Raw genomic sequence first — 15,847 nt, forward strand, 5'->3', positions numbered from 1 at the left:
GGGTTAGATAGGAGTTGGGAGGGCGGATTGATTTACTTCCAAGAAAAAGTAATAAAAAACAGTGATTAGATGCGCCATTACCACCCCCACCATCCGTGCGTTGCTTTTTGACCCATTTCATCTTACAATATTTCCCTTTCAATCAACAAATGTAGCTTTCACGTGGTTGCACTACAACATGATTATTATTTGTTTGTAATTAAAGAAGAAACAAGAGATTATCTCAATGGACACACAATCATTTCATACATTGTGCATTTTCTCTATGGCCACTGGGTATGGTAAACCCCTGATATTCATGTCCTCAACCACATCTCCGAACAATAATCGACATGGCAATAAAGAACCAAACCCACTCCTTTTCAACTCTTCCACCTTCCTAAATTGACATTGCAAGGACATATTGATGCTCTCCTAGCTTACCTGTTTGAATACCGGTAGTTTCCACCACAACCAAGTCAGATGTTAGCTCAAGAATTTAATTACATAGCTCCACGCCATCCGACTATGAGTGGCCCACCAACGTCCCACTAACGGAGCCTTTATGCTCTGTCCGAGCATATTATAGTCGCATAAACGTGTCATTTTAGTGGGTAAAAAAAACTGTAGCCTTTTGTCTTGATAATTATGTATAACAAATCAAATCGGTGTTTTTACATACATAAGCCAAAATTGTACATAGAGAGAGAGCTGAGAGATCCTCTGACATCCCAGTTTGTAGACTCATGGCACTTGCAGGATCGAATGAGCCCTGCTTGCCAAATTGGGGTGTGCCCCTAATTCATAGGGTAGTATCCAAGTATTATGCTTTGATTTCATCAGCACGTTTTATATGAAGGGCAGCTCTGACGACATTTCCTCTCGTAATTATCCCAACCTTCGGGTTATAAACAACGGCTAATTAAGAACTGGAGGAAGCATGATAAAGAAAGAGAGAGATAATGAAAGGGGAATTACTTACCAGCTTGCCATCAGCATCCACAACAGGAAGTCGGCGATATTTTGTTTCGAGCAACAACCTGTATTTGATAGAGCAATTCAGAATTGTCACTCTCTAGCTGCAGCTACTCAGAAAGATGGAAGAAAACAATAATAAAGAAAGAAACTAGAGAAGGGGTAAATCTGGAAAAAAGAAAAGGGATGAAAGAACCTAGCAGCGTCCTCAAGATTAGTGGTTTCACGAACAACGACAGGGGCTGGCGTCATCAAATCACCAACCAACTTCCCGTGGGTTTTACTGAGCAAGTTCTGTACCTCATTAAATGTCTGCAGCACTACAGTCAATTAGAGAAGTACCTGGTTGGACAATATAACTATTGCAAAGAAAAAAGGACAGAATTTTAATCGGGATTGCATGAATGTATTTCTTTAATAAGGTCACAAGTTTATAATGCTTCCAAAATTGAGATGCAGGTCTCAACTTATGGAGTCTCTTCAAGAAAATCCTCCTAAAATACAAAACCCTCTCGAGTAGAGATATATTCATTCTGTTTCCTTGATAATTTCTGATGCCTGACAGCATTACAAAGAACATTACATGCTTAAAACATGGACTGGAGGACTCCCAGCAAGAAAGGTGCTAAACAAAGTAGGCAAAGAAAGAGCTGAAGTTGATTTGCTTAGTGGGCTTTGGATTGGGCATCCGTTCATGGAAATTTTTGGAATTCAAAGGAGCATAGTAGTGTTTTAAGCATCAAAGAAACTGAGCAATGAGGACAAGTTGAGGGAAAATTGTCTGTGATGGAACTCATGCACCAAAAATGAAATGATGCAGCAGTAAGGACAATGATTTCAATTAAGTCGAAGGCCCCACAAAGACTCAAGGAAACCCAAAAATAAAGTGGTAAGCAAGGTCATGAAATACTTCAATGTGACTGATAAATGAAAGTCACGGATCCTGTAGCTTAACCATAAATAGTTAAAATATAAGACACTATTGAATTGGGTTGAGCTGAATTACTGATTATATTTTTTATTTTTTATATTTTGCTTTTTATTTATTTTTTTGTTTATAAGGTCAGTTCCACATGAGAAACACTAGAGCATCCCCTTTCTCTCGAAGTTCAAAACAAAAAGTGATGGAACGAAGACCAAAAAGGAACCTCAAAACAAAACCACTTTCTAACTTTGGAGCTAAAGACATTAAAAGTAAAAGGCAAAAGTGCATAAAGAAAAGGGGAATATCCTATCCCCAACAAAAGGAATATCACGGGTCCATGAAAGCCTTCAGGCATAGTTCAACAAGTACATGCTCACTGTGACTAACTGATGTTTGGAACAATACTCGTCAGGAGAGGGCAACTGTAAGGGTATGCCCACCTAACATGGTGGAGGCAAGGAATGGCAGTTTCTAATCAACCATGGAATCAACCCACAAAATCACCCTTTAAACAGTACTCTACGGACCTGGTTGCAGGTCTGAGGCACTACAGCCTTCAAGCAGCTAAAGTAATCTCACGCTCTGCTGCAACTCAGTTTTCACTTTGCCCCTAGACTCTCCTGTAGTTGGCATTCTATTTATTACATGCAAATCTTCGGAATTTTCTTTTATCTAATGGAGCATTTATAAAAACCCTAATCTTTAGTTGCCTCTATCAGGATATGATACAAACAATAATGGCTTAGGAAACCAGACATTCATCAATTCATAAATATAATATAAATGTAAAAGACACGGACAACCATGAATAGACAACTTTATTTTAAAGAGAGAATGTTTTCACATACTTTCCAAGTGCTGTCAACTTCAGGAAACATGCTCGTATCATTTCGTGCACCACCTACTTAAGATATTCAATTGCATCATGTAAGAAATGAATAATAGTCATTTTGCACATTCAAAATATTCAGTTTCAAAAGGATTTCTGAGATAAATTAAATTATGGAGAACATACCTTAAATTAGAAGATACATACTAAAAGAAACTCAACTAATAATCCAAAAAAATAAAAATAAAAATGACAGGCAACCTCTAGCACACTCCATTTTCTACTTGCACAATACAAACTGGCCTCTATTAGTTAGAAGTTCAAATTATTATTGTCTAAAAAAATGTTTCTGTCACCAAAGTAATAATCTCAAGATTCTTTAGGCTTTTCTAGATTTGATTAGTGAGATGATATTAAAACATGAGAATAAAGCAAAATAAAAATAAAAAATAACAGAAAAGGAAAAAATAAGAAGAAGAAGAAGAAGAAGAAGGCAATATTAACTCATAACTCCGTACTAGTTTGAACACATGACCTCACACTAAACCCCTTGTTTATAGTGGAAGGAGATGTCACTCCCAAAGACCATTAACGCTTTAAACATCATAAAACAGCTCAATTTTTTTTTCTCATATAAAGAATAAGTATATACTATCACAAATTCCATGAAAAAAAATCCTTAATATTGTTCCAAAAAGAATTGGATATGGCTTTATATCAGTATTTTCCCCTTTCTTTTGATAAGTAATCGAAATTCATTAAAAAGCACAAAGGCTCAACCAACTACACATGAAGTATACAAGAAAAACACCTAACCAAAAAAAAGAAAAAAAATCAAGAAAATCATGAAAGCTAGAAATATTAAAGTAGTCAAAGGCAGATTTCCAATGGTAAAGTGCATTTATGCAAAAAGCCTTCAATTCCACCAAATATTTTCCCTCATACAGGATAATTAATCTAGTTTCCAGAAACTACAAATTTCACGGGTGCAGTTTTTTTTAAAATGAATAACAACATCAAGATATGAGAGTACCTTTGTTGTTTTAAGAGTAATAATGAAAAAGTAAGACATAAATTGAAAATTTTGATTTACCTGATATGGAGTCCAATGCCAATAAGTCATAATCTGAAACAAGACCAACCTGCATTTTAAGAGAATCCTCAAAAAGCATACCCAGGATAGTAATCACTAATCCCTAAATCAGGTCATTCATCCAACACCCATTCCACCAAGCAAATAGAGAGAAGTCAAGAAACTGAAATTAACTATGCAGATAGATGGTGAAAACAGGATGTTTGTTTTAGTGTAGATAGCAAGTTTGTGACATTATGCTGAACTAATTGAAGAAAAATTCTCAATCTTAGTGAAGCATGCATAAGCTATTACTTTCGGACACATCAGTAATAGTGGGAGTCCTGTTCATTTTCACTTTCAAAGACACGAGCCGTCAAGTGACCCTCAGATATGGGACCCATTGGGAACAATTTGAGTACCTATTTCTTCTACCTAACCAACAATATCCTCAATAATTCGAAAAAATTGAGATAGTAAACAATTACAAAGCCTGATACCAGTACTTAAAACACATGCATCAACAAAAAACAGGGTGATTCAACAAGAAGGGGTAAGCAAATCTTACCAATTTCCATTCTTCATCAATCACCGGAAAACCAGTGATTCTGTTTTCCACAAGAATTTCCAGCGCTGTTGACATAAGAGGCTGGTGCATTAAGAAATTGGAAAAATATATGACATATTGTCCAAGAGTCCAAGACGCAATCTAAGTTTAACAACTACCTTCTTCCACGGTTGTCGTAGGCTTCACCACATGCAAATCTTCTTTTCTTGTCATAAAATCACCAACGGTGTACACTCCACTTCTTGGCTGCATTTCACGTGTCAATGCACAAGAACCATAAGGTATCGAAATCACAATATACTCCACTAAAAGTATGCTCGAATCCAAATCCCTAAACTTATACTCGTTCGAAAATTTTAATTATACGATTAGCGTCCACGGCATAATTAAATGCACAAAAAAAGTAGGAGGCGATTAATATTGCATAATCAAATACAAAAGGCAAAATTGAAAGCCAAAAAACGAAGAAGATAACGTACCGGCACGGAATTGGCCATCAAGGTGCCGGTGGCGGCGATAGTCAAGGACCTCCGGAGCCCCGACGAGCGATCCAGACAAAGTCCCCGCCCGGGACGCGAGACGAGCAGGCACGGCAGCTGGAAACTGAACGAACGGTGAGCGACGCCAGCGCTGACTCGGTGGTTAGCGACGGCGAAAGGCTCCGGAAGAAGAATCGAGTCCATGTCCTTGCTATTGTCGAACCCTGGACTCCGAAAAGGGAGGCTACGTGTTTGGGAAAGTGCGAGAAAGTTTCAAAAGTGTGGCTAAAGATATTATAGCCACTGACAGAGACCGCGCTAATTGGCTGTTTTACTAAACAATGCTCGCGGGGTAACTTCAGGTGAAGGGGCAAGATAAAGATCCGACGGTGGGGATTGCGAAATCGTATCGAGATTTAATCGGTGTCATGTAACAGACGCGTGCGATGCCGCCACTGTGCATCCCTGCCCTCTCTTGTTTCTTCCTTCTTTTTCGATCGTTTCTGACATTCTGTATTATCGTGCGTCGTCGTTTTTCCGACCACTTGTGTTCTTTATTCAAAATAAAAAATATCTTACAAAAAGAATAATTTTATGATTTTTGTTTTAAAAATTATAATTATAATTAAAATGGGAAGACCATTGACAAGAAAGCCCACTAGATGACACATTTTCAATCAAAAGGATATGGTTTTGTACATTTTGATGATGATGAGTCTGCCAAACTTGCAATTGAGTGACAAACAAGAATTTGTGAGAAGGAAAGAGTGCCACAGATAAGAACAAATTCAACAAGGTCAATGTCAAGAATTAGTGAGAATCAACCAGTGAGGAAGACGGTAAGAATTTATTATTATTACTATTTTTTTTTTTTTTTTTTGATGAATATGGAACTATTACCCAGTTTTGTATTTAGTTAGGAGAGATGTTTTGTCTACTTTGACAACTCTGATCAGGGAGCTCCAAAAATTTTAAATAATAAATATCTAATTAAATTATATTTTACTCTAGAAATATTTTAATTGAGAACTTAGAACGTACTCTTGGCCAAGCACTAATATTGTTTTGTTTTTCTCTCTAGGCTACCAAACCCTAGAGGAGTAGTTAAGGCTGTGTTTGGGGAAGGGCTGGACCCAAGGACCCAATGTCCCAAAATTTTTTTCCTCAAAATCAATTTTAACATTCTTACTTTTTAAATTACATCAATCACTTTTTATTATTATTTAAATAAAAAGACCACTACAAAACAAATTTTTTTTACTTTTTCATACAAAACATTCTTACTTTCTTTTCTCACATCAATCAAATCTGCTACAATACTAGCCCACTCCATTTCTTAAGTTCATTCCCAAACATGGCCTAAAGGTTTTTATGTCCGCCTTGGACTGTGAAGGAATACTTTGGTTCAGTGCTATTTCATTGTCTTTTTCGGAAGTGCTATTTCATTGTCTTTTTCGGAAGGTTGCTATGGTAGATGAGATGACTAACATGTGGAAGAAGTTTCATTGTCGGAAGAGGAAGATGTGAACTTAGTGTAATGCCTCCAAAATTAGCCTTGGCTAACCTTGCAGGGTTATTGGCAATTACCTCAGTTAAATAAACTTGTGGCCAAATGAGAAATTGCCCCTCTAAGCATTATCAGAGTTAATGCATAGGAAGGTGAAGAAAACCTAAGAAAGCTATAAATCATTACAGAAGCAATTATATTCCTCAAATAAAGACATGTAGCAACTAATCAATAATAAAAGACAAACCTGATAACTGTACAAACCTGATAACTGTATGAAGAATCTTAATATAAAAGCTGTGGTAGCAATCGCGCTACTCCTGGATCCTAGTGACAAGCTCCCTAAAATGGTAATAACAGCGTAAGTCTAACGACTTAATAAGTAAACCTCACAATTAGGTATATAATGAGCTCATTATTAAGCAGAAATAAACGTATAGTTTTGGTAGACATTTAAAAGAAGTATTGTCTCCGTTAATACACTTTGAAAATATCGTTTGGTTTGATAAAAGGTGGTGTACTTCCGGGGTATTTTAATGCATAAAAACTAATGGTTTATAAGTTATAACTATCATGTATGGTCTACCCGAGATATTACCCCTTCTCAATAAGGTTGAGGCTGTCTTGAAGGACCTGTAATATTATGCTAGTGCCCTGACCATTGTATGCTACCGTACATAATACTAGTGGCACAACCGAGTCTAACCTCGGGTGGCCTACACTACTAATAATGTCCGTCCTGTAATGACCGCCAGTTAAAGCTACGCCAATCACGAAACAACCATTGAATCCAAGGCTTATATAACAACACACACATTTGACCATAGAATCAAGTCTATATAGTAAGCCCTTGTCCATTATACCGCATGTACTGGTGTACCATGTCATACGATGCATCTTATCAACCATTTATTAAAAGCAATTACTAAGTTATTACAAAAATATAGACATGCTCACATCATCCGTGTGGTGAATCAATTGACATATTTGACATTTTTAGGAAAAGTGTTCGTAAGTGTTTACTTACCTTGTACGCTTGCTCGAGTCTTCCAACATCACGAATCCCTACTATAATGAAAAATGACCTATCGTTATAAGCAGTACTAGAGAACTCTACGAGGGTCCATCAAACGAAAAGGGTTGTTAAAACCTATTATCACACTTTTGGGGTTAAGGGTACGTGTGGCTTGCTCTATGGACGAGTGCTCGTTCCCTAGGGTGAGCGTTTGGCCAGTGAGTAAGACCCGGCCAAGAAACCCTAAAAATGCGTATAGGCTTCTATCTAAAGCTATGGGTTGGTACTTCTATTTCTAGGTTCTAAAATAAACATGCATATCACAAGAAAATGCAACACAAGAAATTAAAGAGGTGTTTAAAAGCCTTTGAAAACATTCTTAAGAAATAGGTTCGTTTTAAGCACCAAAACATATTACAAGTGTCCTTAATAGCGTCTCTTGAAAACACCTTTTGAAACAAGTTTTGTTAAACAAGGAAATGGTGCAAAGGATTGCCTTAGCACTAAAATGCTTAAAACATTGAAAGGAGAAATCATCACTTCAAGAAAACGTTTTGGCTATTGTAAAACAAGAAACTTAACAACACAAAAACAAGAAGGTGTAGAGATTACCTCAACAAGTAGGTCTCTCAAGAGTGCTCCTCCCTTCTCCCAAGTTACTCACAAAGCTCACACACTCTCAAATATCAAAATAGCAGGGTTTTTCCAAGGCTCCAGAATGGGTCGAATGGGGGTATGGGGTATTTATAGGGGAGGAAGTTGGGGGTAAAATGGGAAAACTTTTGAAAAGGGGTGAGCGCTCATGTGTTCCATTTATACAAGAGCTCGTGTACTATTCACTGCTTTTGTTAGACGATTTCTAAAAAGGTGTGAGAGCTTGTGTGGTCCCCGGTTGAGCACTCGTGTACTATTCACAACAAGCCAAAAATGTTTTTCAGACGTGTGTTTTGGGTACTAACCAATGGTCTAAAAATGGTCAACGAGCGCTCATGTGTACTGTTTATGCGAGCACTCGTGTACTATTCACAAAAGGCCAAAAATGCTTTTCAGAGTACAGTTTCACGAGGGTGGTGTGAGGTTTAGACGAGCGCTATGTGGTCCCCTGGACGAGCGCTCGCCTAGTGAGGGTATTTTAGGCCTTTTGTTCCAAAAGTTGTTGAGGACTTGGGTTAGGGTTTTATGTTTAGGGCTGATTAGAAGGCTATTAACTTCTTGAGTAAGGAGTTAAAGCTCTTTTTAAAAAGTTAGGGTATTATATTTAGAGATTAAGGAACAGGTGATGACAGGGACGGTGACAAGAGGACAATTCTATTTGATTGGGAAGCTGCTTGCAGAAAGAATAGTCAGTAAAGAGTTTAACAAATCAACCCTGATAAAGGGATGGAGGCCTACGGGTTCAACGTCCTTTAAGTTGTTGGGACCCAATCTTTTTTTGATTGAGTTCGAGCATTGTTAGGACAGAATAAGAGTGTTGGAGGGGAGACCGTGGATATTTGAGGGCAGTTTGTTTTCGGTGGAAGAGTTTGATGGGTTGGCACAACCTTCAAAGATCGAGTTCAAGAAAGCGTCGTTTTGGATACGCATGTTTAACTTGCCCTTGGCTTGCATGAATCAGTAGGTGGGTTCCCAAATAGGAGCGACAGTGGGTTTGGTTGAGGAGGTTGACATGGATGAAGAAGGAATTGGATGGGGTGAATCCTTGCCATTGAGGGTCAAAATGGATTTGTCGAAACCGATTACTAGGGCAAGGAAGTTGAAAATTTAGGGGGCAACGATTTGGGTGACATTCCAATACGAACGCCTTATGAGATTCTGCTTTCAGCGTGGAGTGGTTTTTCATTGAAGCGAGGGATGCCGAAACCAGGGTATTCGTACTCAAGGATCAGAACCTCAATTCGGTCCATGGTTGACGGTTCCACCCCCAAAATAGAGAAGAATGGGAGGGAGGGGTCGTGGAATTCCATACTATGAGTAGGAGGGCTCTGAGTACATGCCTTCTAATGGAATTTTAGGGACAAACTTCCTAGGGATATCCTCAGTAATGAGAATGAAAATGTTCGGTCCAGGATCTCTTACAGGCTTGTCATGGCTTTCCTCCTCTTTTCTCGCCTTTGTGGTCTTTTCAGGCATGGCCACTTGATTGTCCACTTGCTTTCCTGACCTCAAAATTGTGATGACTTGCACATGCTTCTGTCCATGAGTAGGGGTAGAAGAACTTCCAACAATGAACTGCCCTTTTGGGTTAGGCACAGGTTGACTAGGGAACTTTCCTCTTTCTCTCTCCCCCAAGTGATTAGCTAGCTGGCCAATTTGCCCTTCCATCTTGGCAATAGCTTGAGTGTTGATCTGAGTGAGACCTTTTAACTCCATAGTGGAATTCTTAAGCTCTTGTATGGACTGGCTATTCAACTGTATGACCTGGGAGTTGAGCATGTTGGTTTTGTTCATCTCTTGCATGAATGCTTTAAACATGTCTTCCAATGATGACTATGGAGCAGGATGTAGCACTTGAGTGGTGGACTGAAAAGCAGGAGGTTGGGCTTGGTGAGATGATCGGAACTGATTCTAAGCTTGTGGACGGAATCCCGGAGGGTATTGATTATGAGCTTGAGTAGAGGTACCTTCTTGATGAAGTGGTTAATTTTGCTTCCAAGAGAAATTGGGGTGATTCCGCCACCTTGGATTGTAAGTCTCTGCAAAAGGTCCACTTGTGCGTTTCATGTAATCATTAAAGGCATTGACTTGCTCAGTCGGATACTCAGCAAATGTTGACAGAGATGGGCAATTTAGGGCAAAGTGCATCGGTTGGCACATAAGGAACCTACATCAACTTGGAGAGCATTTGCCGCATTCACTGGCTTATTTAGAGCGATAGCTTCAACCTTACGCATGAGATCCTTGAGTTGCCCCCTTATATGAGCATCATCCTTCACCTCATAGAGGCCTCCCTTCTTGGGGATGGCGGAAGACTTACCCCGACGACTTGAGAAGTCCCATTGTTGTGAACTGTCGAATAGTTGATCCAAACACCAATAAGCTTCTTCCCCTATAAGATTCAAGAAACCTCCACCATTCATGGACTTGATCATGTTACGCTCCGGTTTTGTCAACCCATTGTAGAAAAATTGAACGAGCCTCCATGTCTCAAAACCATGGGGTGGGCACTTCATAGTCAGCTCTTTAAACCACTCCCAGCTTTCAAAGAATTTCTCCTCCTCATCCCGACTAAAATCGTTAATCTCTCGATGGAATTCATTGATCCTGGAGATTGGGAAGAATTTGTTATAGAACTTGCTCAGCAGAATTTCCCAAAAGGTGATGGATCTAGGCATGTTGGAATGTAACCAGGTTTTCGTCCAACCTTGTAGGGAAAAAGGAAACAACCTAAGATGCACCGACTCATCAAAGAAGTTTTGAAACCTGAAAGTTGAACACATATCCAAGAAAGACTTCACATTAGTGTATGGATCATCATTCTCTAGACCTTGGAAAGCAGGAAGGACTTGAATCACATTCGACTTCAAGTCAAAGTGAGTGGCATTGGTAGCAGCCAACACCATGATGGAGTGTTGGTAGTGATGGGTGCAAACAATTCCTTCGGGTTCTGGGTAGATCCACATTCTCAATCTGGTCTCCCATCTCAGCAAACTTTTTCGAATCAGAATCGGAACTTTGAGAGTTGTCAAGTGAGTTTGGGGGTATTCTTAGATTCTCTCTAGCTGTTCTTTCAATCTCAGGATCAAAATTGGTTAGCTTCAGATTTAAAAATCAGTGACCAAGCATGCAAACAGAAATTAAAAACTACTCACAAAAATAGAAGACAAAAAAAAAAAAAAAAAAAAACAAAAAACAAAAAACAAAACAAAACAAAAAATTTGAAATAGAAAAATAAAAAATTTCAGCTATGAATTGCTACAAGTGCTGACCCTTGCGTTGGTGCGCTCAAGCCCAAGCTGGGTGGGATCGAGCGCAGGTGCGCTAATCCGTAATTGCGCTCAAGCTGATAATCATGCGTAGGTGTGCACAACTCAACTGTTACTGCTGTCTTGGCTGCATGTGTGCTCGATCACACTTGCGTTGGTGTGTAGAAGCAGATGCGGTCTAAAGCTGCAAAATAGAAAACAAAAAAAATTCTTTTCTCTTTTTTAATTTTTATTTTTGTAAGATGGCAGGAAAATAACAAATTGCTGAAAAAATAAAATCCTAATTATAACTAGTAGAAAGATCAAACCAATTTAGAAATAAAATTGTTTTAAAAAATCGAGCAAATCCTCGGCAACGGCGCCAAAAACTTTTTGTTACTTGCAAGTACATGAATCGTTTGCAGTAAAAGGGTTGCAAGTGCGAGGTTGATCCCACGGGGAATTGTGTTCTTGAAAACATAATTAGATCTAAATCAATCAAACCCTAACTTAGTTTCAAAATTTGAGAGATTAATTTGTGAATGTAAAATCAAAGCATAAACTAATTAAGGTGAAAATAATCTATTAACGAAGCACTAAGGTTTTTGAATCCGCACTCACAAATTCATAACAACATCTTCCATTATCAATAATATTTCCAAAAGTTCTCACAACAAAATCTTATGTATGTTTTACTTTTGCTTCAAAGAATTAATCAAAAAAATCCTATGTGTCCATTCATTACACAAATCACAAAAGAAATCCAATTTCAATCGAATCATCAATTGTATCCGTAAATCACAAAAGATATCCGATTTTAATCAAAACATTAATTGTATCCATAGAATAAATCACAAGGAATATCCAATTTTTTTGGCAAAGAAAACCAAGCAATCAATTATGTGAAATTATCTCAAATCATCAAGTGTATCCTTGAATTATAAAAGATATCCAAGAATCATTCCACAAAATTGATTTGAAGTAAAACAATAGGAAAATCAATTCATTAAATTGGAAAATATCACATATATGGAAAGAATGTGGCTAATTATAAGTAAGGCTTTATCCTCAACCTTAATTGAGGGTTTAGCCTCTCATGAAATGGAAAGACAACACAAAATTAATTGAATCCATGAAAATTGAGATGCTTACAAATTGAAAACCCCAAATTTGAGATCCAAAAGCTAGGAAACCCTAAACTCTCTTCTTTGTCTTCTGAAATTTCGTACGCTGGAGCCTCTTCCAAAATAATCTGAGATCTCTTCTATTTATAGGCTTTAATCTAGGGTTTGTTAGGGTTTTAACCTAAAAAACGGCGTTAGGTCAACCAAGTGCGCTCGATCGCATACTTGGTGTGCTTGAGTGCACTCGAGCAACAAATTCCTCTCATGCGGCGCAGCGCTTGAGTGCTGCTTGCTTGGGCATAGGCGGAGGTGCGCTCGAGAGCTCCCTTGTTGGGCTCGAGCGCATATGCGCTCAAGCGTAGAATCTTGCGCTCAATCCCACTTCCGTTTGTAGCTCTTTTTCCAAACTTATCAACTTCCCCAAAAAGACCGTAGTTTTTCCTTAACAACCTGCAAAACACTAAAACCACAGAACTAGCACAAGACATCAATTTATAAGATAGCAAAGGATTAACAAATGAAAATTAAAGGGTCTAAATATGCAATATTTGGCACACATCAATAATGATTGTTCTTCTTTGTCAATCCAGTCAGCCAGTTAGGGGTCCTGAGAGTGTGGAGAATCCTTCTACAAATCTCCGATAATAGCCAGCAAGTCCTAAGAAACTACGAATTTCATGGACATTTTTGGCCTCTCCCATTTGACCACAACTTCTATCTTAATTGGATCTACTTCAATCCCATCTCTTGAGATTATATGTCCCAAAAATGAGACCTTCTTCAACTGAAACTCACATTTCTTGAGTTTGCAAACAACTTCTCCTCTCTTAGAATATCCAAGACCTTCTTTAAGTGTTCCACATGTTCATGATGATTAGTTGAATAAACTAGTATATCATCAATGAAGACTACTACAAACCAATCAAGGTACTTATGGAACACTCCGTTCATTAAATCCATGAACACAGAAAGTGCATTGGTTAGTCCAAAAGGCATAACCATAAATTCATATTGGCCATACCGCGTTCTGATAGTGGTTTTCTGCACATCATCCTCACGTACCTTAAGTTGATGATACCCAGACCAAAGATTGATCTTTGAGAAAACCGAAGCTTCCTTTAATTGATCAAACAAATCATCGATCCTGAGTAGAGGTACTTATTCTTGATAGTCACCTGATTTAATTCTCAACAATCAATGCATAGCCACATCGACCCATCCTTCTTCTTTACAAACAACACCGGTGCTCCTCATGGTGACACACTTGGATGGATGAAACCTCTGTCTAACAGCTTCTCAAGCTATTCCTTTAATTCTTTTAACTCCGTCGGTTCCATAAGATATAGTTCTCTGTGATTGGGTTGAGTCCCAAGCACTAAATCAATAGTGAACTCAATTTCCCGATCAAGTGGTAGTCTTGAATAAACTTATGTAAAGACATCAGGATGATCACACATTACTAGAATTAGGGGTGGGTATCGGTTTAAATGGTTCGATTTTTCATATTTCCGATTACCGAACCAAATTTATCGGTTAATCGGTTTATTAACTCATATCGTTTCAATAAGCTTTTTTTTTTTTTTTTTTTTTTTTTTTTTTTTTGAAAATTTCAGTTAAATCGGTAATCAGTGAAAACGGTTCGATTAAATCAGTTACCGTGATACAACTCTGTTTCGAACAAAACCTACCAAAAAAATTGTCAAAACCCCATACAAAACCCAACAAAAAAAATCGTCAAGCACAAAATAAAAAATACGAAAAAATAAATCAATTTGTTTTGAGGAATCCTTACCCAGAAGAATGGTGTGCGTTGTGAGGAATGAGAAGAAGAGAGGGAGGGAAGGAGTGAGGCATGACTCATGACTCATGACTGTGTGTAGTGATCCAAATAATTAACTAAGCCTAGGTAGCTTAGTTAGAGGGTTAATTTGGACTTTGGGTCACTAAGGACAGTTAGAAGGGCACTTTGGGTATTTTTGGACTTGTCAACTGGATGTAGGCTAGGGTTACCGGATGTACGCCCCTATCGTTAGTGGACAACATACGTAGGGGGACCATTGTACTTACACTGACAATAGTACATTGGGGACCATACAGACGTATGCCTGGGGACTACCCGGACGTACGTTGCTTTTTGGAAAACCTCTAGGTAATACCCAAACATACGCTACAACCTTTGGACCGCTGTGTAAACAGTATCGAATGTACGCCCCAATAGTACCAGACATCCCCTACTTTTCAGGGGAGTTGGTGAACGCTTCAGATTTCCTTTCCCTATAAATACCCCTACCCCCTTCAGTTTCACAAGCACTGTTCACTGCCTAACTCGCCCCTAGGCTGCTAAAAACCCTTGTGAGTGTGTTTTGTGAGATTTGTGAGCTTTTGTGCTATCGAAGAGGAGGTTCTTGAAGTTTTGCTTCAAGGAGGTAATACTCTTTAACCTAGCTCGTTACTTAGTTGTTACGCTGTTCTAATGCTAGCTTCTTTGTTAGTTTTTAGTTTCTAACTAGATTGTGCTTTAATCTTGTTAAAGTTAGCATTTATCTTGATTGGATGTATTATCTTTTGCATGGTGACTTCATTTGGAGATAGAAGGTCTTAGAAATCCAATTAGAAGGATTTAGAAACGATTTGGGAAGATAGGTGGACGTTTGGAACAAATAAGGTTCTACCTGAAACTTTCTGGGTTGACGTACAGTATCAATACCGGACGTACGATCAAGAGTAATTCAGGAAAAATGCCATTTTAACCAAGCCGTCTAGTAGCTCCGGTTTTCATGTTTTTGAGGTTGTTTTAAGTTAGACTTAGGACTAATAGAAAGTTTTCCGCAAATTGGAGGACTCAGAATGTTTGGAGGTTCACTCAGAGGACGTAGTATACTCAGGTGAGTTTTAACTCACATAATACTCGACCTTATTTTTCCCATAATTGCACATCTATTTTTTGTACGAAAACATGCATATTTACAACTCTCACAATGTATACTTGTTCCACATGAACTCTAGCTTTTATAAAAAACGTTGTGCTAAATATGTTAAGGAATGTGAGACTTGTAAAGAAACATGCATATAAAATACAGACAAGATAATTTACATCGTATGACATGGTACATTGGTACGTGCAGTATAATGGCCATAGGCTTACTATACATGTTCGCTTTATGGTCAAAAGTGTGAGTGTTATGTGGGCTTTGGATCCAATAGTTTCGTGACTAGGCGCAGTCATTCCCAAATGACTTGGCCATTACAGGACGAACATCATTAGCGGTGTGGGCCACCCGAGGTAAGATTTGGTCATGCCGCTAATATTATATATGATAGCGTACAATAGCTGGGACACCGGCATTGTATTATAGGTCTCTTGGGACAGCGCCAACCCTACTGAAAATGGGTAATATCTTGGGTAGACCATACTGTTGAACTATCATTATTACTCACGATCATATGCATATATCATATATCTATATTACAT

At 38.3% G+C, this 15,847-nt stretch overlaps 1 protein-coding gene across 2 annotated transcripts; it reads right to left on the reverse strand.

The window, feature by feature from the left end:
• Window positions 1–525: 525 nt before the first annotated feature.
• Window positions 526–5,306, reverse strand: LEJ2 (Cystathionine beta-synthase (CBS) family protein). 2 transcript variants are annotated; one of them, XM_088516954.1, is made up of 8 exons: window positions 4,828–5,306; window positions 4,507–4,594; window positions 4,349–4,413; window positions 3,802–3,850; window positions 2,728–2,783; window positions 1,151–1,266; window positions 962–1,019; window positions 526–877 (listed from the first exon to the last, which is right to left on the reverse strand). In XM_088516954.1, the coding sequence occupies exons 1-8, from the start codon at window positions 5,029–5,031 to the stop codon at window positions 803–805; spliced, it is 711 nt and encodes a 236-aa protein (XP_088373080.1). In that variant the 5' UTR covers window positions 5,032–5,306; the 3' UTR covers window positions 526–802. The 2 variants fall into 2 exon arrangements, with proteins under 2 accessions (XP_088373080.1, XP_059451832.1); XM_059595849.2 differs by having other exon boundaries at window positions 2,728–2,780; window positions 4,828–5,301.
• Window positions 5,307–15,847: the final 10,541 nt, after the last annotated feature.

The sequence above is a fragment of the Corylus avellana genome, chromosome 5, assembly GCF_965113065.1.
Source record: "Corylus avellana chromosome 5, dhCorAvel1.hap1.2, whole genome shotgun sequence".
Classification (NCBI taxonomy): domain Eukaryota; kingdom Viridiplantae; phylum Streptophyta; class Magnoliopsida; order Fagales; family Betulaceae; genus Corylus; species Corylus avellana.

Coding starts and splice junctions, on each gene's coding strand:
- LEJ2 (XM_088516954.1), bottom strand. CDS start 5,031: ATGGACTCGATTCTTCTTCCGGAGCCTTTCGCCGTCGCTAACCACCGA. Junction 3,851..4,348: donor TTGATGAAGAATGGAAATTG/GTAAGATTTGCT, acceptor CTTAAAATGCAG/GTTGGTCTTGTTTCAGATTA. Junction 2,784..3,801: donor GGCATTGGACTCCATATCAG/GTAAATCAAAAT, acceptor GAATATCTTAAG/TAGGTGGTGCACGAAATGAT.